The sequence below is a fragment of the Lepidochelys kempii genome, chromosome 5, assembly GCF_965140265.1.
Source record: "Lepidochelys kempii isolate rLepKem1 chromosome 5, rLepKem1.hap2, whole genome shotgun sequence".
NCBI classification, from domain to species: Eukaryota; Metazoa; Chordata; order Testudines; family Cheloniidae; genus Lepidochelys; species Lepidochelys kempii.
The window spans coordinates 1,189,776-1,213,197 of NC_133260.1; the positions used below are offsets into that span (position 1 = coordinate 1,189,776).

A 23,422-nucleotide genomic window follows, 5' to 3' on the forward strand; every position below is an offset into this window, starting at 1 on the left:
CTGACGCCAGGCTGTGTGTGGCAGGTTCGAGCCCTGCGCTAACGTGACAGCGGAGGTGTATTTACGGACCTACCTCTCCCCCTGCATCGAGGACTGCGGCCCCTACGGCCAGTGCAAGCTCCTGAGCACCAACAACTATCTGTACGCGGCCTGCGAGTGCAAAGCAGGTGAGGGGGCGGGTGAGGGAGGAGGGGGTGGGTGAGGGGGTGGGGCAGGTGAGGGAAGTGGGGGCGGGTGAGGGGCAGGACAGGTGAGGGAGGAGGGAGGTGAGTGAGGGGGCGGGTGAGGGCAGGTGAGGGGGCGGGGCAGGTGAGGGAAGTGGGGGCGGGTGAGGGGCGGGACAGGTGAGGGAGGAGGGGGTGGGTGAGGGGGTGGGGCAGGTGAGGGAAGTGGGGGCGGGTGAGGGGGCAGGACAGGTGAGGGAGGAGGGAGGTGAGTGAGGGGGTGGGGCAGGTGGGGGAGGAGGGGGTGGGTGAGGGGCGGGGCAGGTGAGGGAGGTGGGGGGCGGGTGAGGGGGCTGGACGGGTGAGGGCAAGTGAGGGGGCGGGGCAGGTGAGGGAAGTGGGGGCGGGTGAGGGGCGGGACAGGTGAGGGAGGAGGGGGTGGGTGAGGGGGTGGGGCAGGTGAGGGAAGTGGGGGCGGGTGAGGGGGCGGGACAGGTGAGGGAGGAGGGAGGTGAGTGAGGGGGTGGGGCAGGTGGGGGAGGAGGGGGTGGGTGAGGGGCGGGGCAGGTGAGGGAGGTGGGGGGCGGGTGAGGGGGCTGGACGGGTGAGGGCAAGTGAGGGGGCGGGGCAGGTGAGGGAAGTGGGGGCGGGTGAGGGGGCGGGACAGGTGAGGGAGGAGGGGGCAGGTGAGGGCAGGTGAGGGGGTGGGGCAGGTGAGGGAGGAGGGGGGGCAGGTGAGGGGGCAGCCTCCCGGGGCAGCTCCACAGAGTCTGGAATCGGCCCCCGGCAGCACGTTGCCCCCTCACATTATGGCTGGCAAAGCCCGCTCCGGGCCATCTCCTGGAAGCCAGGACGGGGCCCCTCCTTGCCCCCCTAGACTGAGCCGTGTGGCTGGAGCGTCCGTCACACCCGGCCCCGCTACCCCCCATGTGGTCCCAGGACCCCCCAGCCCGGCAGCCCCTTTCTCTAAGCCCCGGGGCTGCCGCGTTCGGCCTGGTCCCCAGCCCTGCTGCACGCCCCCCCGTCCCCCCCGCCGGCCCCGGGCTCCCTGGGCACTGGCAGCCCTGCCCGGCTGACGGGCCCTCGCCGCAGGCTGGAACGGCTGGGGCTGCACGGACAGCGCCGAGGCCTTCTCCTACGGCTTCCAGCTCCTGGCCACGCTGCTTCTGTGCCTCAGCAACCTGATGTTCCTGCCGCCCGTGGCCATCGCCCTGCGGAGCCGCTACCTGCTCGAGGCCTCGGTCTACGTCTTCACCATGTTCTTCTCCACCGTGAGTCAGGGCAGCACCGCCGCGGCTCCCCTGCGCGGGGAGAGCCGGGTGTGGGCGCGGGGACGGGCTGCAGGCAGAGCCGGGCGTGGGGACGGGGATGGGCTGCAGGCAGAGCCGGGCGCGGGCGCGGGGACGGGCTGCAGGCAGAGCCGGGCGTGGGTGCGGGGACGGGCTGCAGGCAGAGCCGGGCGTGGGTGCGGGGACGGGCTGCAGGCAGAGCCGGGCGCGGGGACGGGGACGGGCTGCAGGCAGAGCCGGGTGTGGACGCGGGGACCAGCTGCAGGCAGAGCCGGGCGTGGGCGCGGGGACGGGGACCGGCTGCAGGCAGAGCCGGGCGCGGGGACGGGCTGCAGGCAGAGCCGAGCGTGGGCGCGGGGACCGGCTGCAGGCAGAGCCGGGCGTGGGCGCGGGGACGGGCTGCAGGCAGAGCCGGGCGTGGGCGCGGGGACCGGCTGCAGGCAGAGCCGGGCGTGGGCGCGGGGACGGGCTGCAGGCAGAGCCGGGCGTGGGCGCGGGGACCGGCTGCAGGCAGAGCCGGGCGTGGGCGCGGGGACGGGCTGCAGGCAGAGCCGGGCGTGGGCGCGGGGACCGGCTGCAGGCAGAGCCGGGCGTGGGCGCGGGGACCGGCTGCAGGCAGAGCCGGGCGTGGGCGCGGGGACAGGCTGCAGGCAGAGCCGGGCATGGGCGCGGGGACGGGCTGCAGGCAGAGCCGGGCGCGGTGACCGGCTGCAGGCAGAGCCGGGCGCAGGCGCGGGGACGGGCTGGAGGCAGAGCCGGGCGTGGGCGCGGGGACGGGCTGCAGGCAGAGCCGGGCGTGGGCGCGGGGACGGGCTGCAGGCAGAGCCGGGCGTGGGCGCGGGGACCGGCTGCAGGCAGAGCCGGGCGCGGGGACCGGCTGCAGGCAGAGCCGGGCATGGGCGCGGGGACGGGCTGCAGGCAGAGCCGGGCGTGGGGACGGGCTGCAGGCAGAGCCGGGTGTGGGCGTGGGGACGGGCTGCAGGCAGAGCCGGGCGTGGGCGTGGGGACCGGCTGCAGGCAGAGCCGGGCGTGGGCGCGGGGACCGGCTGCAGGCAGAGCCGGGCGCGGGGACGGGGACGGGCTGCAGGCAGAGCCGGGCGTGGGCGCGGGGACGGGCTTCAGGCAGAGCCGGGCGTGGGCGCGGGGACGGGCTGCAGGCAGAGCCGGGCGTGGGCGCGGGGACGGGCTGCAGGCAGAGCCGGGCGCGGGGACGGGGACGGGCTGCAGGCAGAGCCGGGCGTGGGCGCGGGGACCGGCTGCAGGCAGAGCCGGGCGTGGGCGCGGGGACCGGCTGCAGGCAGAGCCGGGCGTGGGCGCGGGGACGGGCTGCAGGCAGAGCCGGGCGTGGGCGCGGGGACGGGCTGCAGGCAGAGCCGGGCATGGGGACGGGGACGGGCTGCAGGCAGAGCCGGGCGTGGGGACCGGCTGCAGGCAGAGCCGGGCGCGGGCGCGGGGACCGGCTGCAGGCAGAGCCGGGCGTGGGTGTGGGGACCGGCTGCAGGCAGAGCCGGGCGTGGGCGCGGGGACCGGCTGCAGGCAGAGCCGGGCTCGGGCGCGGGGACGGGCTGCAGGCAGAGCCGGGTGTGGGCGCGGGCACGGGCTGCAGGCAGAGCCGGGCGTGGGCGCGGGGACGGGCTGCAGGCAGAGCCGGGCGTGGGGACCGGCTGCAGGCAGAGCCGGGCGTGGGTGCGGGGACCGGCTGCAGGCAGAGCTGGGCGTGGGGACGGGCTGCAGGCAGAGCCGGGCGTGGGCGCGGGGACGGGCTGCAGGCAGAGCCGGGCGTGGGCGCGGGGACGGGCTGCAGGCAGAGCCGGGCGCGGGGACCGGCTGCAGGCAGAGCCGGGCGTGGGTGCGGGGACGGGCTGCAGGCAGAGCCGGGCGCGGGGACCGGCTGCAGGCAGAGCCGGACGCGGGGACCGGCTGCAGGCAGAGCCGGGCGTGGGCGCGGGGACGGGCTGCAGGCAGAGCCGGGCGTGGGCGCGGGGACGGGCTGCAGGCAGAGTCGGGCGTGGGCGCGGGGACCGGCTGCAGGCAGAGCCGGGCGTGGGCGCGGGGACCGGCTGCAGGCAGAGCCGGGCGTAGGCGCGGGGACCGGCTGCAGGCAGAGCCGGGCGTGGGCGCGGGGACCGGCTGCAGGCAGAGCCGGGCGTGGGCGCGGGGACCGACTGCAGGCAGAGCCGGGCGTGGGCGCGGGGACGGGCTGCAGGCAGAGCCGGGCGTGGGCGCGGGGACCGGCTGCAGGCAGAGCCGGGCGTGGGCGCGGGGACCGGCTGCAGGCAGAGCCGGGCGTGGGCGCGGGGACAGGCTGCAGGCAGAGCCGGGCATGGGCGCGGGGACGGGCTGCAGGCAGAGCCGGGCGCGGTGACCGGCTGCAGGCAGAGCCGGGCGCGGGTGCGGGGACGGGCTGGAGGCAGAGCCGGGCGTGGGCGCGGGGACGGGCTGCAGGCAGAGCCGGGCGTGGGCGCGGGGACCGGCTGCAGGCAGAGCCGGGCGCGGGGACCGGCTGCAGGCAGAGCCGGGCATGGGCGCGGGGACGGGCTGCAGGCAGAGCCGGGCGTGGGGACGGGCTGCAGGCAGAGCCGGGCGTGGGCGTGGGGACGGGCTGCAGGCAGAGCCGGGCGTGGGCGCGGGGACCGGCTGCAGGCAGAGCCGGGCGTGGGCGCGGGGACAGGCTGCAGGCAGAGCCGGGCATGGGCGCGGGGACGGGCTGCAGGCAGAGCCGGGCGCGGTGACCGGCTGCAGGCAGAGCCGGGCGCGGGCGCGGGGACGGGCTGGAGGCAGAGCCGGGCGTGGGCGCGGGGATGGGCTGCAGGCAGAGCCGGGCGTGGGCGCGGGGACCGGCTGCAGGCAGAGCCGGGCGCGGGGACCGGCTGCAGGCAGAGCCGGGCATGGGCGCGGGGACGGGCTGCAGGCAGAGCCGGGCGTGGGGATGGGCTGCAGGCAGAGCCGGGTGTGGGCGTGGGGACGGGCTGCAGGCAGAGCCGGGCGTGGGCGTGGGGACCGGCTGCAGGCAGAGCCGGGCGTGGGCGCGGGGACCGGCTGCAGGCAGAGCCGGGCGTGGGCGCGGGGACCGGCTGCAGGCAGAGCCGGGCGTGGGCGCGGGGACCGGCTGCAGGCAGAGCCGGGCGTGGGCACGGGGACAGGCTGCAGGCAGAGCCGGGCGTGGGGACGGGCTGCAGGCAGAGCCGGGCGCGGGCGCGGGGACGGGCTGCAGGCAGAGCCGGGCGTGGGCGCGGGGACGGGCTGCAGGCAGAGCCGGGCGTGGGCGCGGGGACGGGCTGCAGGCAGAGCCGGGCGTGGGCGCGGGGACCGGCTGCAGGCAGAGCCGGGCGCGGGGACGGGCTGCAGGCAGAGCCGGGCGTGGGCGCGGGGACGGGCTGCAGGCAGAGCCGGGCGTGGGGACGGGCTGCAGGCAGAGCCGGGCGTGGGTGTGGGGACGGGCTGCAGGCAGAGCCGGGCGTGGGCGCGGGGACGGGCTGCAGGCAGAGCTGGGCGTGGGGACCGGCTGCAGGCAGAGCCGGGCGCGGGCGCGGGGACAGGCTGCAGGCAGAGCCGGGCGCGGGCGCGGGGACGGGCTGCAGGCAGAGCCGGGCGTGGGCGCGGGGACGGGCTGCAGGCAGAGCCGGGCGTGGGCGCGGGGACCGGCTGCAGGCAGAGCCGGGCGCGGGCGCGGGGACGGGCTGCAGGCAGAGCCGGGCGCGGGCGCGGGGACGGGCTGCAGGCAGAGCCGGGCGCGGGCGCGGGGACGGGCTGCAGGCAGAGCCAGGCGCGGGCGCGGGGACCGGCTGCAGGCAGAGCCGGGCGTGGGCGCGGGGACGGGCTGCAGGCAGAGCCGGGCGTGGGGACCGGCTGCAGGCAGAGCCGGGCGTGGGGACGGGGACGGGCTGCAGGCAGAGCCGGGCGTGGGCGCGGGGACTGGCTGCAGGCAGAGCCGGGCGCGGGGACGGGGACGGGGACGGGCTGCAGGCAGAGCCGGGCGTGGGCGCGGGGACCGGCTGCAGGCAGAGCCGGGCGCGGGGACGGGGACGGGCTGCAGGCAGAGCCGGACGCGGGGACGGGGACGGGCTGCAGGCAGAGCCGGGCGCGGGGACGGGGACCGGCTGCAGGCAGAGCCGGGTGTGGGCGCGGGGACGGGGACCGGCTGCAGGCAGAGCCGGGCGTGGGCGCGGGGACCGGCTGCAGGCAGAGCCGGGCGTGGGCGCGGGGACGGGCTGAAGGCAGAGCCGGGCGCGGGCGCAGGGACGGGCTGCAGGCAGAGCCGGGCGTGGGGACCGGCTGCAGGCAGAGCCGGGCGCGGGCGCGGGGACGGGCTGCAGGCAGAGCCGGGCGCGGGCGCGGGGACGGGCTGCAGGCAGAGCCGGGCATGGGGACGGGGACGGGCTGCAGGCAGAGCCGGGCGTGGGCGCGGGGACGGGCTGCAGGCAGAGCCGGGCGTGGGCGAGGGGACGGGCTGCAGGCAGAGCCGGGCGCGGGGACGGGCTGCAGGCAGAGCTGGGCGCGGGCGCGGGGACGGGCTGCAGGCAGAGCCGGGCGCGGGGACGGGCTGCAGGCAGAGCCGGGTGTGGGCGCGGGGACGGGCTGCAGGCAGAGCCGGGCGTGGGCGCGGGGACCGGCTGCAGGCAGAGCCGGGCGCGGGGACGGGCTGCAGGCAGAGCCGGGCGCGGGCGCGGGGACGGGCTGCAGGCAGAGCCGGGCGTGGGGACCGGCTGCAGGCAGAGCCGGGCGCGGGCGCGGGGACGGGCTGCAGGCAGAGCCGGGCGCGGGGACTGGCTGCAGGCAGAGCCGGGCGCGGGGACGGGCTGCAGGCAGAGCCGGGCGCGGGGACGGGCTGCAGGCAGAGCCGGGCGCGGGCGCGGGGACCGGCTGCAGGCAGAGCCGGGCGTGGGGACGGGCTGCAGGCAGAGCCGGGCGCGGGCGCAGGGACCGGCTGCAGGCAGAGCCGGGTGCGGGGACGGGCTGCAGGCAGAGCCGGACGCGGGCGCGGGGACGGGCTGCAGGCAGAGCCGGGCGCGGGGACCGGCTGCAGGCAGAGCCGGGCGCGGGGACCGGCTGCAGGCAGAGCCGGGTGTGGGCGCGGGGACGGGCTGCAGGCAGAGCCGGGCGCGGGGACCGGCTGCAGGCAGAGCCGGGCGCGGGCGCGGGGACCGGCTGCAGGCAGAGCCGGGTGTGGGCGCGGGGACCGGCTGCAGGCAGAGCCGGGCGTGGGGACCGGCTGCAGGAAGAGCCGGGCGCGGGCGCGGGGACCGGCTGCAGGCAGAGCCGGGCGTGGGTGTGGGGACCGGCTGCAGGCAGAGCCGGGCGTGGGCGCGGGGACCGGCTGCAGGCAGAGCCGGGCTCGGGCGCGGGGACGGGCTGCAGGCAGAGCCGGGTGTGGGCGCGGGGACGGGCTGCAGGCAGAGCCGGGCGTGGGCGCGGGGACGGGCTGCAGGCAGAGCCGGGCGTGGGGACCGGCTGCAGGCAGAGCCGGGCGTGGGCGCGGGGACCGGCTGCAGGCAGAGCCGGGCGCGGGGACCGGCTGCAGGCAGAGCCGGGTGTGGGCGCGGGGACGGGCTGCAGGCAGAGCCGGGCGCGGGGACCGGCTGCAGGCAGAGCCGGGCGCGGGCGCGGGGACCGGCTGCAGGCAGAGCCGGGTATGGGCGCGGGGACCGGCTGCAGGCAGAGCCGGGCGTGGGGACCGGCTGCAGGAAGAGCCGGGCGCGGGTGCGGGGACCGGCTGCAGGCAGAGCCGGGTGTGGGCGCGGGGACGGGCTGCAGGCAGAGCCGGGCGTGGGCGCGGGGACGAGCTGAAGGCAGAGCCGGGCGTGGGGACCGGCTGCAGGCAGAGCCGGGCGTGGGTGCGGGGACCAGCTGCAGGCAGAGCTGGGCGTGGGGACGGGCTGCAGGCAGACCCGGGCGTGGGCGCGGGGACCGGCTGCAGGCAGAGCCGGGCGTGGGCGCGGGGACCGGCTGCAGGCAGAGCCGGGCGTGGGCGCGGGGACAGGCTGCAGGCAGAGCCGGGCGTGGGCGCGGGGACGGGCTGCAGGCAGAGCCGGGCGCGGGGACCGGCTGCAGGCAGAGCCGGGCGCGGGCGCGGGGACGGGCTGGAGGCAGAGCCGGGCGTGGGCGCGGGGACGGGCTGCAGGCAGAGCCGGGCGTGGGCGCGGGGACCGGCTGCAGGCAGAGCCGGGCGCGGGGACCGGCTGCAGGCAGAGCCGGGCATGGGCGCGGGGACGGGCTGCAGGCAGAGCCGGGCGTGGGGACGGGCTGCAGGCAGAGCCGGGTGTGGGCGTGGGGACGGGCTGCAGGCAGAGCCGGGCGTGGGCGTGGGGACCGGCTGCAGGCAGAGCCGGGCGTGGGCGCGGGGACTGGCTGCAGGCAGAGCCGGGCGTGGGCGCGGGGACCGGCTGCAGGCAGAGCCGGGCGCGGGCACGGGGACAGGCTGCAGGCAGAGCCGGGCGAGGGGACGGGCTGCAGGCAGAGCCGGGCGTGGGCGCGGGGACGGGCTGCAGGCAGAGCCGGGCGTGGGCGCGGGGAGCGGCTGCAGGCAGAGCCGGGCGCGGGGACGGGCTGCAGGCAGAGCCGGGCGTGGGCGCGGGGACGGGCTGCAGGCAGAGCCGGGCGTGGGGACGGGCTGCAGGCAGAGCCGGGCGTGGGCGCGGGGACGGGCTGCAGGCAGAGCTGGGCGTGGGGACCGGCTGCAGGCAGAGCCGGGCGTGGGCGCGGGGACGGGCTGCAGGCAGAGCCGGGCGCGGGCGCGGGGACGGGCTGCAGGCAGAGCCGGGCGTGGGCGCGGGGACGGGCTGCAGGCAGAGCCGGGCGCGGGCGCAGGGACGGGCTGCAGGCAGAGCCGGGCGTGGGCGCGGGGACCGGCTGCAGGCAGAGCCGGGCGTGGGCGCGGGGACCGGCTGCAGGCAGAGCCGGGCGCGGGCGCGGGGACGGGCTGCAGGCAGAGCCGGGCGCGGGCGCGGGGACCGGCTGCAGGCAGAGCAGGGCGTGGGCGCGGTGACGGGCTGCAGGCAGAGCCGTGCGTGGGGACCGGCTGCAGGCAGAGCCGGGCGTGGGGACGGGGACAGGCTGCAGGCAGAGCCGGGCGCTGGCGCGGGGACGGGCTGCAGGCAGAGCCGGGCGTGGGGACGGGGACCGGCTGCAGGCAGAGCCGGGCGCGGGGACGGGGACGGGCTGCAGGCAGAGCCGGGCGTGGGCGCGGGGACCGGCTGCAGGCAGAGCCGGGCGCGGGGACGGGGACGGGGACGGGCTGCAGGCAGAGCCGGGCGTGGGCGCGGGGACCGGCTGCAGGCAGAGCCGGGCGCGGGGACGGGGACGGGGACGGGCTGCAGGCAGAGCCGGGCGTGGGCGCGGGGACCGGCTGCAGGCAGAGCCGGGCGTGGGGACGGGGACGGGCTGCAGGCAGAGCCGGGCGTGGGCGCGGGGACCGGCTGCAGGCAGAGCCGGGCGTGGGGACGGGGACGGGCTGCAGGCAGAGCCGGGCGCGGGGACGGGGACGGGCTGCAGGCAGAGCCGGGCGCGGGGACGGGGACCGGCTGCAGGCAGAGCCGGGTGTGGGCGCGGGGACGGGGACCGGCTGCAGGCAGAGCCGGGCGTGGGCGCGGGGACCGGCTGCAGGCAGAGCCGGGCGTGGGCGCGGGGACGGGCTGCAGGCAGAGCCGGGCGCGGGCGCAGGGACGGGCTGCAGGCAGAGCCGGGCGTGGGGACCGGCTGCAGGCAGAGCCGGGCGCGGGCGCGGGGACCGGCTACAGGCAGAGCCGGGCGCGGGCGCGGGGACGGGCTGCAGGCAGAGCCGGGCATGGGGACGGGGACGGGCTGCAGGCAGAGCCGGGCGTGGGCGCGGGGACGGGCTGCAGGCAGAGCCGGGCGCGGGGACGGGCTGCAGGCAGAGCCGGGCGTGGGCGAGGGGACGGGCTGCAGGCAGAGCCGGGCGCGGGGACGGGCTGCAGGCAGAGCCGGGCGCGGGGACGGGCTGCAGGCAGAGCCGGGTGTGGGCACGGGGACGGGCTGCAGGCAGAGCCGGGTGTGGGCGCGGGGACCGGCTGCAGGCAGAGCCGGGCGTGGGGACCGGCTGCAGGCAGAGCCGGGCGCGGGCGCAGGGACGGGCTGCAGGCAGAGCCGGGCGTGGGGACCGGGTGCAGGCAGAGCCGGGCGCGGGCGCGGGGACGGGCTGCAGGCAGAGCCGGGCGTGGGCGCGGGGACCGGCTGCAGGCAGAGCCGGGCGTGGGGACCGGCTGCAGGCAGAGCCGGGCGTGGGGACCGGCTGCAGGCAGAGCTGGGCGCGGGCGCGGGGACGGGCTGCAGGCAGAGCCGGGCGCGGGCGCAGGGACGGGCTGCAGGCAGAGCCGGGCGCGGGCGCGGGGACGGGCTGCAGGCAGAGCCGGGCATGGGCGCGGGGACGGGCTGCAGGCAGAGCCGGGCGTGGGCGCGGGGACCGGCTGCAGGCAGAGCTGGGCGTGGGCGCGGGGACCGGCTGCAGGCAGAGCCGGGCGCGGGCGCGGGGACGGGCTGCAGGCAGAGCCGGGCGCGGGGACGGGCTGCAGGCAGAGCCGGGCGTGGGGACCGGCTGCAGGCAGAGCCTGGCGCGGGCGCAGGGACGGGCTGCAGGCAGAGCCGGGCGTGGGCGCGGGGACCGGCTGCAGGCAGAGCCGGGCGCGGGGACGGGCTGCAGGCAGAGCCGGGTAGGGGTGCCGGGGGTGAAGGTGGTGTCCTCGGGGGCTGAGCAGGGGTCTGGCCAGGGGGAGGCGATGGGGGCTGCCCGCCGGTGGGGCTGAGCCGCGATCTCTCCCCAGTTCTATCACGCCTGCGACCAGCCGGGCATCGCCGTGTTCTGCATCATGGAGTACGACGTGCTGCAGTTCTGCGACTTCCTGGGCTCCCTCATGTCCGTCTGGGTCACCGTCATCGCCATGGCGCGGCTCCAGCCCCTCGCCAAGCAGGTGAACAGGGCGCGGCTCTGCCTCCAGGGCACGCTGCCTCCCCGGACCCCTGCCCTCCTCCAGGGCACGGTGCCCCCCCGGACCCCTGCCCTCCTCCAGGGCACGCTGCCTCCCCGGACCCCTGCCCTCCTCCAGGGCACGCTGCCCGCCCCGGACCCCTGCCCTCCTCCAGGGCACGCTGCCCCCCCAGACCCCTGCCCTCCTCCAGGGCACGCTGCCCCCCCCCCGCACCCCTGCCCTCCTCCAGGGCACGCTGCCCGCCCCGGACCCCTGCCCTCCTCCAGGGCACGCTGCCCGCCCCGGACCCCTGCCCTCCTCCAGGGCACGCTGCCCGCCCCGCACTCCTGCCCTCCTCCAGGGCACGCTGCCCCCCCCAGACCCCTGCCCCCTGGAGGCCAGCGTCAGACGGGGCTTAGCTCAGCTCGGGGGGCGGGTGAACCCCAGACACAGGCCCAGGTGGTGGGAACCGGGCCCCCCCATCCCTGCTCTCCGTAGCCCCCCATTTTCCCCTCATCCCTCTGTCCCCAGCCGCAGCCCTAGGACCCTGGTGCTGGCACCCTCGCCGGTGCGCGGCAGCCTCGGGCTCTGCCAGCCCAGCCAGCCGGGGCTGTGTGACCCAGAGCGCTCGCCCTCAGTCCCACCCTGCCCCACCCCAGAGCCTGCGTCGGGGGGGGGGGGGATCATGTGGCGCTGGCCCCCCCCGCTAACCCTGCCTGCTCTCCGCGCCAGGTGCTGTACTTGCTGGGCGCCATGCTGCTCTCCATGGCCCTGCAGCTGGACCGCCACGGGCTCTGGAACCTCCTCGGGCCCAGTCTCTTCGCCGTGGGGATCATGGCTATCGCCTGGGTGAGGCCCCTGAGCTGGAGCGGGGGGGGGCACGTGGGAGCTACAGGGGCTGCTGTCCCCCAACCCCTGCCTGTGTCCCCTGCCCCCCCAGCTCCCCCCGCTGTCAGCCTCAGCTGCCGGTCCGCTCTTCCAGCTCAGCACCTTTCCCCCAGCCCTCGGGTCCCTGCCCTGCCGCATCCCCCCTACTTCTCCCCCCACGCCCTTCCTGTGCCCCCCCACCCCCCGGGGTCCCTGCCCTGCCGCACCCCCCCCACTCCTCCCCCCACGCCCTTCCTGTGCCCCCCCTGGGGTCCCTGCCCTGCCGCACCCCCCCCACTCCTCCCCCCACGCCCTTCCTGTGCCCCCCACCCCCTGGGGTCCCTGCCCTGCCGCATCCCCCCCACTCCTCCCCCCACGCCCTTCCTGTGCCCCCCCCACCCCCTGGGGTCCCTGCCCTGCCGCATCCCCCCCACTCCTCCCCCATCCATCCTGTGCCCCCCCCACCCCCGGGGTCCCTGCCCTGTGCGTCTCACCCTGTCTCTTGCCCCCCCAGACGGCGCGCAGCATCCGCCGGCGTCACTGCTACCCCCCCACGTGGCAGCGCTGGGCCTTCTACCTGGGCCCGGGCGCGCTGATCGCGGCAGGCGCCGTGCTGCTCTACGCCTGCGTGGAGACGGAGGAGAACTACTTCTACACCCACAGCATCTGGCACATGCTGATCGCCGGCAGCGTGGGCTTCCTGCTGCCCCCGCGCCCCAAGGCCGCCGGGCGCCTGGGCCCCCTGCCCCGCCGCAAGGGCTGCGGCTACCGGCTCTGCGTCAACGAGCAGGAGGAGCTGGGGCTGGTGGGCCCCGCCACGGCCTCCGTCAGCAGCGTCTGTGCCAGCTGACAGCGCCAGGCCCCCCGGCCTTTGCGGGCACCACGCTGGGGGCGTGGGACAGAGCAGCCCCAGGGCGATGGACCCACAGCGAGGGGCGTCCCCCCCCCCCCACTGCCATAGTCACCAGCCTCCGGGGAGGGCCTGAGCCCTGTGGCACCCCCGGGTGGTCTCTGCCTGCTGCTGCCCCAAGGACTGGCTCAGCCCTCCGCTCACGGTGACGGGGCTGCGAATCCCCTGCTTGGGGCAGATATGGGGCTGCCGCGGGGCAACACAGGGCCGCCACGCCCAGCCCAGCCCGGCTCCCTCCCGTGCCAGGGCCCCTGCCTCCCCGGCCGGGCGGCTCTGCTGTGTAACTGCAATTACATCCCCCTGGAACTTGGGCCCATGGTGTCGGTGCTGCTCCATTCCGCCGGGCAGGGCAGCCAAGGACGCTGGGAGGTGCCCGTGGCTCGGGGGGGGGCGCTGCCGGGGCCTGAGGGGCGGGAGGGGCTGGGAAACTGGATCCACAGGCAGGCAGCGCGGCCCCAGCCTGGGCCGGGGCCGGAGCTGTGCGGCTCCTGCGTGGAGCGTTGGCTCCCAGCTGCATGAGGGCCCCCTGGACGTGGGCAGGGCTGGGAGCCCGAGGGCAGGGGCTGGAATGAGACCGGCCGATACAGCGACCGAGCAGCCCGATGATCCTGCCAGGCTGGGCTCCGGGTGGCACCGAGCCACGGGCAACCCCATCACCCTGATCTGGCAGCACGCCAGGGCCCCGGGGACCTTGGGCTTCCAAAGGCCTTGGGCAGGCCCCAGTGGGGCCCAGTCGTGTCCGTGTCAGGCACAGGTGGCCCCAGGCAGGTGCTCCCAAAGTTCAACGCAGTAAGGGGGGTTTTGTAGCCCTGCGAGGGGGCCGTGCCAGAGGGAAACTGAGGCACAGGGAGGTTCAAAGAATCATGGACTATCAGGGTTGGAAGGGACCTCAGGAGGTCATCTAGTGCAACCCCCTGCTCAAAGCAGGACTGATCCCCGACTAAATCATCCCAGCCAGGGCTTTGTCAAGCCTGACCTTAAAAACTTCTAAGGAAGGAGATTCTACCACCTCCCTAGGTAACGCATTCCAGTGTTTCACCACCCTCCTAGTGAAGAAGTTTTTCCTAATATCCAACCTAAACCTCCCCCACTGCAACTTGAGACCATTACTCCTCGTTCTGTCATCTGCTACCATTGAGAACAGTCTAGAGCCATCCTCTTTGGAACCCCCTTTCAGGTAGTTGAAAGCAGCTATCAAATCCCCCCTCATTCTTCTCTTCCGCAGGCTAAACAATCCCAGCTCCCTCAGCCTCTCCTCATAACTCATGTGTTCCAGACCCCTAATCATTTTTGTTGCCCTTCGCTGGACTCTCTCCAATTTATCCACATCCTTCTTGAAGTGTGGGGCCCAAAACGGGACACAGTACTCCAGATGAGGCCTCACCAATGTCGAATAGAGGGGAACGATCACGTCCCTCGATCTGCTCGCTATGCCCCTTCTTATACATCCCAAAATGCCATTGGCCTTCTTGGCAACAAGGGACTGCACTGCTGACTCATATCCAGCTTCTCGTCCACTGTCACCCCTAGGTCCTTTTCCGCAGAACTGCTGCCGAGCCATTCAGTCCCTAGTCTGTAGCTGTGCATTGGGTTCTTCCATCCTAAGTGCAGGACCCTGCACTTATCCTTATTGAACCTCATCCGATTTCTTTTGGCCCAATCCTCCAATTTGTCTAGGTCCCTCTGTATCCTATCCCTTCCCTCCAGCGTATCTACCACTCCTCCCAGTTTAGTATCATCCGCAAATTTGCTGAGAGTGCAATCCACACCATCCTCCAGATCATTTATGAAGATATTGAACAAAACCGGCCCCAGGACCGAGTCCTGGGGCACTCCACTTGACACCGGCTACCAACTAGACATGGAGCCATTGATCACTACCCGTTGAGCCCGACAATCTAGCCAGCTTTCTATCCACCTTATAGTCCATTCATCCAGCCCATACTTCCTTAACTTGCTGGCAAGAATACTGTGGGAGACCGTGTCAAAAGCTTTGCTAAAGTCAAGGAATAACACGTCCACCGCTTTCCCCTCATCCATAGAGCCAGTTATCTCGTCATAGAAGGCAATTAGATTAGTCAGGCATGACTTGCCCTTGGTGAATCCATGCTGACTGTTCCTGATCACTTTCCTCTCCTCTAAGTGCTTCAGAATTGATTCCTTGAGGACCTGCTCCATGATTTTTCCAGGGACTGAGGTGAGGCTGACTGGCCTGTAGTTCCCAGGATCCTCCTTCTTCCCTTTTTTAAAGATGGGCACTACATTAGCCTTTTTCCAGTCGTCTGGGACTTCCCCGGATCACCATGAGTTTTCAAAGATAATGGCCAATGGCTCTGCAATCACAAGGTTGATGCCTTGCCCAAGGTCACAAACTCAGGGTGGGCGCTGTGAAGGCCGTAGGTGTGAGCCTGAGTGGCCCGACACCTGGACCATCACAGGCCCAGGCTGTGATGCACACAGAGCTGTGCTGGGCATCTGGGCCCCCGTATGACGGGGCAGAGACGGGTGCCTACGAACGTGCTCCACGAAGCCAGTCCAAGGGAGATGCCGCCCAGACGGGGGCTCAGCCCCACTACCCCGAGCCAGCCCAAAAAACTGGAGCCACTCTCGCTTGCTGACCCAATGACCCCCACAGAGGCGGGGGGGTTGAACCAGGGGCTCCCCGCCCCCCCGCTCTACCCCTGGGCTAGCACCACCCCAGTGCCTCCCACTCTGACTGGAGCGACACTTGCTCTGGGGCAGGCAGCTACTGGGCCCTGCACACGCGTCACGGGCCAAACACCATCTCCCCCTGCTTCGGGGCACGCTCTGGGGCACAGGCGGGCGCGAGGTGCCCTGATGCCAAGGCAGGACCGGGCACCCAGACACGTTTACCCTGAAGCCATTGGCATCGGGCGTGTGGGGCGGGAGTTCTGCGGACCCAGGCCCTGTGTACGTCTGTGGCTCTCGGCCGCAGGGCCTGAGGGGAGCCCGGCAGCGTTGGTGGGGGTGCAGTGGGGGGCGTTGCACTGGGCACAGGCCTGTCTCCACACCACTGCATGCTCTTAGCTCCCAGTGCCCCCACCCTCACCGTGCTGCCCCCCAGGCTTGTGCCCTGGTAGCACAAGGGTTTCCACACTCAGCCACGGCTAACTGGCTCGCTGCCACCCGCCCTCCGCGGGCCAGAGACTGGTGGGGAGGGGCCCATGGCCTCAGCCACAGCCATGGTAATCCCCCTTCCCTAGCAACCTGTTCCCAGCCCTCCCGCCCAGACCCTGCGTCCCACCCAGACCCCCTGGGCTCATGGGGATGGCCACGCGCCAGGGCAGGAGGTGCCAAGGAGCAGCTGGGGGCAGCTGCCCCGTCAGCACTGACCCCTGCGGTGCAGCAGGGCCTGGCCCAAGAGCCTAGTGCAGCCCTGTTCCCCAGCGCCCCCTTGGCAACATCATGTGGGGGAGACTGAGGCAGAGGGAAGGACCCTGCCAAAGGTCTCAGAGAGAGTTGGTGGGAATGGAACCCAGGAGTCCGGGCTCCCTGCCCCACTCCCCGTACCCACTGGGCATGTCTAAATCCCAGAGCAGCGGGCACCGCCCCAGCCAGGGAGGGGTTTGGGTTACAGCAGCTTGGGGGCGGGTGGCCAGGCAACCGGGGCGGGCCCCTTCCCTTGTGTCCTCACATTAACCCCCCAGCCAAGGACCCGAGACGGCCCAGGCTCTCCCGGGCTAGGAGCCTCCTTTCCAACCTGCCCGAGAGCTCCTGGTCGGGTGGGGGACTCACCCCAGGGGCTCCTGCCCCCCTCCCTGGCTGGATCACCAGGCCCCTGGGCTGGGGCCAGTGGCCCAGGGCCGACGCGCCACGAGCGACAAACCAGGCCGCACGGCACCCAGAGAGTTTATTTCTCCCTTTACAGACACACACAACAGAGAGCCCACAAGCCCCCCGCTCCGAGCCTGTGCCCGGCAGCCAACCCACCTCTCCAGGACCGGGGGGAGGGGGAGCTCCTGCCCCTTCTCCCCCAGTGCAGCCCAGCTCTCCAGCCCAGAGCCCTGCCACCCCCCGCCCAGCCCTTCGGAAACCTCCAGAGCGGTGCCAGGTGGCAGTGGGGCCCCGCAGTGGAGAGCAGGGAGGAACCAGCCCCTGGCGTGCCCCAAGCCCCAGGGAACCTGGGCTGGCCTGAGGGACAGGGCAGTAGCCCGACCCCTCCGTGACGGGGGGGCCCTACATAGCCCTGCCATGCCCGGCAAGGAGGGGAAGGGGGCCAGCCAGGAGTGGGGTCAGCACCGGCCCCTGGGCGTGGGAGTCCAACCGGGGCTGCCAGAACCAGCCACTCACCCTGCGCCAGCACTAAGTGGTCAGGGCCGGCTCACCGGGCACGCCAGCCCTGCCCACGCCAGTGCCCTGGGCTCTGAGCCGGGCCCCTGGGGCTAATACCCCTCGTGATGGCAGCACGCGGCTGGGGCGGCGAGGGCACGTGCGTGCTCACCCTGTGATGCCACCTGCAGCACCCAGGGGCCCGCCTGCGGGCCCCCCCCAGCCCACTCACCACGGGACCGATTTGACGGGGTGCCCGGCCCACAGCCCTGGGAGGCCCCATCCCCCCTGCCCCGGAGCTGCAGCCACGGGCTCTCCAGCGCCTCCTGCAGGGGCTGCCCCAGGTACACCTGGTTTATAATGGCCTGGGCAAGGGCCAGTGGGGCCGCACTGCCCCCTGTGGCCCCCAGCCCCACCACTGTCCCCTCTTCCCCCAGGCTCAGCACCACGGGGCAGGCCCAGGAGAGCAGGCCGGGCCCCGCGGGCGCTGTCAGGTCACTCAGCACGATGCCCGAGGCGGGCGCCAGGAATTTGGAGCCGAAGGAGCTGTTGAGAGAGGCCGAGAGCAGCAGGACATTCCCTTGGCTGTCTGCCACTGCCAGGTGGCTGCCCACGGGCGAGGGGCCCCTGCCAGGGCGAGGGGGCCGGGGTGAGGGGCCTGCCCCCGCAAGCCCCCGGGAAAAGCCGCGCCGGGCCGCACTCAGGGCCCTCAGGCAGGGATCAGGCGCGTCCCCGGGCCTGGCTGCCCGCACCTCCTCGAGTACGCTGGCCAGCAGGCTGCCGGCGGCAGGGGCCGGGGCTCCGTGGAGCCAGGTGTTGCCCAGCCGCATGGCCAGGGGGCTCTGCAGCTCCAGGCCCAAGTCCCCCATGGCCTGCAGGAAGGGCTCCCGCTCGGCCGGGGGCAGGTCCGGGGCCAGGGCCCGGGGCAGGGCGTCGTCCCCCGATGCCACCGCCCGGAGCAGGGCCGCCAGCTGGGGGTGGGTGACCAGCGCGCCCTGGCCCTTCAGCTCGCCGGCCCCGTCGCAGAAGAGGCTGCAGAGCCCTGAGGCCTTCACGGCGCCCGCGCTCTCCCGCAGGGCCGCAGCCAGCTCCCGGCCCACGTGGACGCCTCGCTGCGCGAGCGTCGCCGGCCCCTCCAGCAGGCGCGGCCAAGCCAGGCGCCCGTAATGCCGGTGCAGCAGCCGCAGGCCCGGCAGGGCCACGGGGAGCCCATAGCGCTGGGAGAAGCCACGGCGCGGGATGGCGTTCAGCGCCACGGTGCGGCCCGACGAGGCGTTGTGCAGCAGGGCTGAGAACACGCCGCCTGCAAGAGACAGACCCCGTCAGCGCCCCCGAGACACCCCCCGCTGCGCCCCCACCGCGCCCCCGAGACACCCCCCGCTGCGCCCCCACCGACGCCCCCGAGACACCCCCCGCTGCGCCCCCACCAACGCCCCCGAGACACCCCCCGCTGCGCCCCCACCAATGCCCCCCACTGCATCCCCAACACCCCTGAGACCCCCCACTGCACCCCCAAGACACCCCCCTGTACTGCCCCACCAGCACCCGAGACACCCTCCCCACTGCACCCCGTTAGCACCTCTGAGACACCCCCCACTGCACCCCCACCAACACCCCCGAGACACCCCCCACTGCACCTGCCCACCAACACCGCAAGATACCCCCCACTGTATCCTCCGCCAGCGCCTCTGAGACACCCCCCACTATACCCCCCACTGCACCCCTCTATACACCTCCCCACTGCACCCCCGAGACACCCCCCCACTGTACCCCCTGCCAGCACCCCCCGAGACACCCCCTCACTGTACCCCCCCAACAGAGCTTCTGAGATACCCCCACACCGTATCTCCCCGCCAGGACCCCCAAGACACCCCCCACCCTGTGCCCCCCCACCAGCACCTCCTGAGACATCCCCCTACTGCACCCCCACCAGCAGCCTCTGAGACACCCCCCCACTGCACCCCCACCAGCACCTCCGAGATACCCGCCCACTGCAGCCCCTCAGATCCTGTCAGGGCCCCCCAGACACTGCCTCCAGGTCCCCATGAGGGCTCCTGGACACCTTACCCCCCCAGACCCCATTAGGGTCCCCTATGTACCACAGCCTTCCCTTCCCCCATTCCCTCCACACCGACCTCCCCCCACAACCCGCCCCCCCAGCATGCACGGCAGAGGGTTCTGGGCATTACAGGCGGGTCCCGTTCGGCACCCATTGGCTACGGCTGGGTGGCCTGGGGGGCTGTGGCAGCCCTTCCCAGGCCCCTCTCTGAGAGCTCGCCCAGGCCATGTCCATCCCCCCAGCGCTCCCTGGCCTGACATCACATCCCGCAGCTCTGGCTATGGTGGGGTGAGGGGGACCCGGGGGCTGACAGCTCCCCATGCAGGGAGCGGTGACCCTAGCTGCACCGGCCTGGGGGCAGTTCCACCCCTTCGCCCGAGCCCCACACTCACCCAGCCCCCCGGCGTGCGGGTGGACCAGCCCCAGGCAGAGCGCAGCCGCAATCCCAGCATCCACCACGTTCCCTCCGGCCACCAGCAGGTCCTTCCCCAGGCGTGAGCAGGTCTCTGCAAGGCACCGACAGGCCCCGGCGTCAGGGGTGGGTGGCGCGGGCACCGTGGGGCCAGGCTGGCATGGCAGAGCTTGTGCCAACCCCAGCCCTGCACTCCCAGCGCCCTCCTGCAGGGGGCAGCGTGGGCCCATTGCCCTGGGCACAGCCCCCCTGCCCCTCAGGCCCTTCTGCAGCCCAGCCAGGAGCACAGGGCAGCTGGGACATTCTGTACCCCAAAGCAATGGCCTGGCACCCCGGCATTTACCAGGGTGATATGAGCACGGTGTGTTTTACACGGAGTACGTCATGGAAGGGATCAATGGAAAAGTTCGGGTTTGCTGAGTATGATTACCCTGGTTGTGCGCAGGTCTCGTTCTTCTATCTAAAGTGGTGAATATTGACTATGTGCGGATATTTCAGAGGTCTTTGCTCCGGGGTAACACCCCCCGGTGGTCCACACCCAGCCGGGTTGTGGATGAACCACACAAGGTGATGGGCCATTAAGAAACACAAGAGAAGAAGCTTATCCCCCCCGGGGGGGCCTTCCCGGGGACGCTTCAGCCAGTGTCTGGAGAATGGCCGCTGTGACTCACGGAACCACGGGAGGCCAGGTGGCTAGATCACGTGACACTGGACTCCATCTTGGGCCGGCACCTTTCCACAAACTGGGCTGGGGGCTTTTGTTTGGGACAATGAGGTTCCCTCCACATGAGAGAAGCTATAAAAGGGGGAAGCAACATCATCACTTGGCCTCACTCCCCCCACAACTCAACACCTGGAACCACGGCTCGAGGCAAAAGACTTGGAACGTGGGAGGGGGTCCCAGGCTGGAAAGGAGGATTTCCAGCCTGCGTATGGCGGATCTGTGAAGTGCCTGGACCATCAGGGCGAGACGCTGCTGAAATCAAATCCCGTTTAGTGGATAGAACCCAGACTGCGTTGTTGTTGATCTGTTCGCTAATACTTATAATCACTTACAATCTCTCTTTCTGTAATTCATAAATCTGTTTGATATTTTTTATCTAAAACAGTGTTGTTTAAAGTGCAAAGGGAAATCTGCTCAGGAACAGGGGCTAGTGAGCTGTCCTCTCCACACTGCGGGAGGGCAGACTGGGTAATAACTTACACTGGTCAGGCTTCTGACCAGGGCGAGACGGTTCAGTTCTGGGGTCCTAGGCTGGGGGGAGCTGGCTGGAGCGTCTCTCTTGTTGGTTCATGAGTGGCTGGTGAAAGTAAGAATGTAACTCAGCTGGGTGTGTCCCTGTCTGTAAATAGCTGTGTGAGTGTGGGACCTGGAGGGGTCTGCAGCTTCTCACAGCATCCCAGTGTGAGAGGGAGCCCAGGTTTGGTAAGACAGAGGGCTCAGCACTACCCCAGTTCCAATTCCACCCCGGGGAGCCCGTCACAGCGACCCGAGGGGTACCCAGCCCGAACACGGCAGGAGGAAGCGGTGCCACTGGGGGCCCGGGCCTGCACCCCATGCTGCGCGATGCTCACTTGAGCTGGTGATGAGGGTGGCATGATGGTAAACGCCCGGGGCATGCATGTGAGCCGCAGATGGGATGTCGCCGGGCTCCTCCTGCGCCCCCATCTGCCCAGCGCCATCACCCTGCCTGTGAGCCTGGGTGCCGCCCAGCCGCGAGGAGCCCCCGGAGGTCATCTGGGAAAAGGCCAAGGCCAAGGCCAGTGCCAGCAGCACCAGGGCCGAGGAGATGCGGGCGCAGGTCTCGCAGTGGTGCTGGTGAAGCAGGACCTGCAGCGAGGATCTGCAGAGAGGCAGAGAGAACAGAGATCAGCCCACATGGCAACTCCCTGCCGCCCCAGCCAGCCAGGTGCACGCCCGGGAGGGACGCTCCCCACAGCCTGCGGGGGGCGCTGGAGAGCAGGGAGGAGGCAGTGGCAGAACGCTGGGTGTACGGGCAGGAGTCCAGGGGTGAACAACCGGGGGGCTGTGGGTCAGGACTCAGGGGCATCAGCAGAGCTAGAGGTGCCAAGCTGGGGGAGCAGGGGTGGGGGTCAGGACTGAGGGGCACTGGCAGCGCTGGGGGTACGGGACGGGACTGAGCTGCTGGCAGACTTCCGGGGGGCTAGAGTACCCACTGCCAGCCCCTCAGCCTGGGGCTCTCTCTGGGCACCCGAGCGACATGGCCCTGGCTCTGAGGCTCCGGGGTCTGTGGGGCGAGGGTGCCGTACCCACTCAGCCCAGGCCAGGCCATGCTCCGCTCCCCCCGGGGCCAACGCTGGCCCCGCCCAGGCACGCTCTGCTCATGGTCAGGTGCATGCAGCTGACCAGAGAGAGGCCTTGGCTTGGCCTGGCAGGAGCCATGCAGGTCGAGCAGCCTCCCTATGGCTCCAAACGCCCCCCAAACTCCACCCAGCATGGCTAGGATGGGGCGCCCAGCACCCCTTTCACCAGGGCAGGCCAGGCTGGTGAGACCTTCAGTGCCACACGCAATGCCCCAGGCGCCCAGGGCCCAGCTAGATACCCTGGGCTGGGGGGCCTTGCCGTGTGCCCGCTGCCATAGGTCACCGCAGCTGGGACACTCCACACGGGCTCCACCTGTCCCCATCCAGGGGCCTGTCCCTGGTGCGGCACAGGGACCCCAGCCCCTCCCGACACGACTAGCGCAGGAGGACACCCGGCCAGGGCACCAGCTCCCGACAGTAACCAGCAAAGCCGCCAGCCTGATCCCTGGCCCCAGGAGGGCTGGAAGGAAGGGGGGAGATTTGCCGCTGCCTGATGGGATTAGTGAGGCTGCATTCAGCTCCCGTAATAGGATTACAGCCAAATTCACCAGCCTGCTGGGGTCTGGGCCCCCCACCAGGAGCTGAGCTGCAGCCACGGCCAGCGGCTTACAGAGCTCAGAGGGGCTCAGCGGGAGGGGGCTCCCGGTGCCAAGAGGGGCAGGGAGGAAGAGACAAGGGGTGGGGCAGGGGCTGGAGCAGGCCACTCAATCTGCACCCAGCCGTGCCCGGACCCACGCAGGTGCCTCGCTCTGGGCTCGCGCCTGGTGCAGTCTGGGAAGGGGGAGCTGGGCTGCGACTGCCCCCGGGGCCTGGCACCAATGGGGTAGCAGGCCAGGCAGCCAGCCCGGGGAGGGGCCAGCTGAGCCAATGTCCCCATCCCCCACGGGCTAGGCCCCTCCCCTGAGGCCAAGGGCCTGATCCTAACGGGGCCCGGGTCGTTGTGTGTTACACGTTCCCCTCCCCAGCCATGGGGCCCAGAGCTCCCAGCAGCCAGCACCTCGCTGGGGCAGACACGGTGGCCCAGACCCAGCAGCTCCCTGGGCCGCCCGTCTGGTCCCTCCCCAGCAGTGCCCGGCCTCAGGCAAAGCCTCGTAGCCCGTCTGGGACGTGGGCCCATTGGTGCCAGCTGGCAAAGGGCTCGCCGTTCTTCTCAGATCTGAGCCCTCACTGCTCCTCACACACCACGGCGGGTCCTGGGCTCCACCCGTGTCTGGCGAGCCGCACCACCCGGGGCCAAGAGTCCCCATGCTGGAGGGGAGCCCTGGCCCCAGGAGGTCCCAGGAGCCTGTGGGCCCCTGAGGGGCAATGCAGGCAAGCCAGGAGCCTGGCGTGGGGAGCAGGGCGGAGGGGCCTGGCACAGGCTGTGCCCACTGGTGCCCCCCATCGCTGACTCGTCTTCGGCACGTGGTCAGTCGCTGAGTGCTGGGGTGGCGGCAGCCCCCTGTTAACGCTGGTGCTGCCCCCCTGCTCCCCACAACCCTCCTTGGCCAAGGGGGGCCCCTCCCGGTCCCCCGCCCCAGCTGCCCAGGCGGGACGCATGGCCTTGACCCGGCTCGGAGCTGATCTCTGACGGGGGTGGGGGGCAGCCTGCAAACGGGGGCACCCTGCCCAGCCAGCCTGGCCCCCCACCAGGTGCCCAGCCCTGTGTAGGGCGCAGCCCCCCGCTGCAGCTGGCATGTGCACAGCCCTGCCCGGGCCGCGGGGGGCAGAGCCCGTGGGGGGCACGCGGGGGCTGGACGGGGTTGGGGGGGTCCGGCTGCCGGGGGATCTGCGGGCGGGGCAGGTCTCTGCTCCGGTCCGGTCCGCCCCGCCCCGCACTCACCGGCCCGGCCCGGCCCGCAGCTCCACCGCCTCCTCCCCGTCGCTGTCGCTGCCCCGCAGCCGCTGGTACCGGGCCTGGTACCGGGCCGGGGCCGCCTCCATGCCGGCCGGGACCAGCACCTGCCGCGGCCTTCCGGGTCCGCCCCCGCCCCGGCCCCGGCCCCGCCCGGGGAAGCGCCAGGGCCGAGCCGGCCCGTCGGGGAGCGGGGACACCCCGCCCCGCATCAGCCGCCCCGACGCCTCGGTGACCGGGAGCTGCCGGAGGTGCCCGCGTCTGGGGAGCCGGGGCAGGGGGGAGCAGCCGCCGCCGCCCCCGGGGCAGAGGGGGGATTTTCCGGGGGGAGGGATCAGGGCCTCAGCCACA

At 73.0% G+C, this 23,422-nt stretch overlaps 2 protein-coding genes across 3 annotated transcripts in view; one reads left to right on the forward strand and one right to left on the reverse strand.

Annotated features, from left to right (window-relative positions):
• The window catches only part of TMEM8B (transmembrane protein 8B), a 57,378-nt gene extending 44,916 nt beyond the window's left edge, over positions 1-12,462 (forward strand). Inside the window, exons 9-13 of one of the 2 annotated variants that reach the window (XM_073343270.1) lie at positions 25-167; positions 1,313-1,435; positions 10,231-10,377; positions 11,107-11,223; positions 11,756-12,462. In XM_073343270.1, coding sequence (XP_073199371.1) covers positions 25-167; positions 1,313-1,435; positions 10,231-10,377; positions 11,107-11,223; positions 11,756-12,300 — 1,075 coding nt within the window. In that variant the 3' untranslated portion in view covers positions 12,301-12,462. Of the gene's footprint in view, positions 1-24; positions 168-1,256; positions 1,436-10,230; positions 10,378-11,106; positions 11,224-11,755 lie in introns of both variants that reach the window. The other variant, XM_073343271.1, reaches the window with a different exon arrangement.
• Positions 12,463-16,005: 3,543 nt separating this feature from the next.
• Positions 16,006-23,368, reverse strand: GGT6 (gamma-glutamyltransferase 6). The gene is made up of 4 exons (XM_073343279.1): positions 23,060-23,368; positions 20,488-20,756; positions 18,893-19,006; positions 16,006-17,744 (listed from the first exon to the last, which is right to left on the reverse strand). Exons 1-4 carry the CDS (start codon positions 23,281-23,283, stop codon positions 16,555-16,557), a joined length of 1,797 nt encoding a protein of 598 aa, XP_073199380.1. The 5' UTR covers positions 23,284-23,368; the 3' UTR covers positions 16,006-16,554.
• Between the last annotated feature and the right edge of the window lie 54 nt (positions 23,369-23,422).

What these genes read in the sequence shown, in the direction of transcription:
- GGT6 (XM_073343279.1), bottom strand. Translation starts at nt 23,283, where the DNA reads ATGCGGGGCGGGGTGTCCCCGCTCCCCGACGGGCCGGCTCGGCCCTGG. An exon ending in CTGCGGGCCGGGCCGGGCCG is followed by an intron (nt 20,757 to 23,059) that starts GTGAGTGCGGGG and finishes GCCTCTCTGCAG; the next exon opens with ATCCTCGCTGCAGGTCCTGC. An exon ending in CACCCTCATCACCAGCTCAA is followed by an intron (nt 19,007 to 20,487) that starts GTGAGCATCGCG and finishes GGTGCCTTGCAG; the next exon opens with AGACCTGCTCACGCCTGGGG.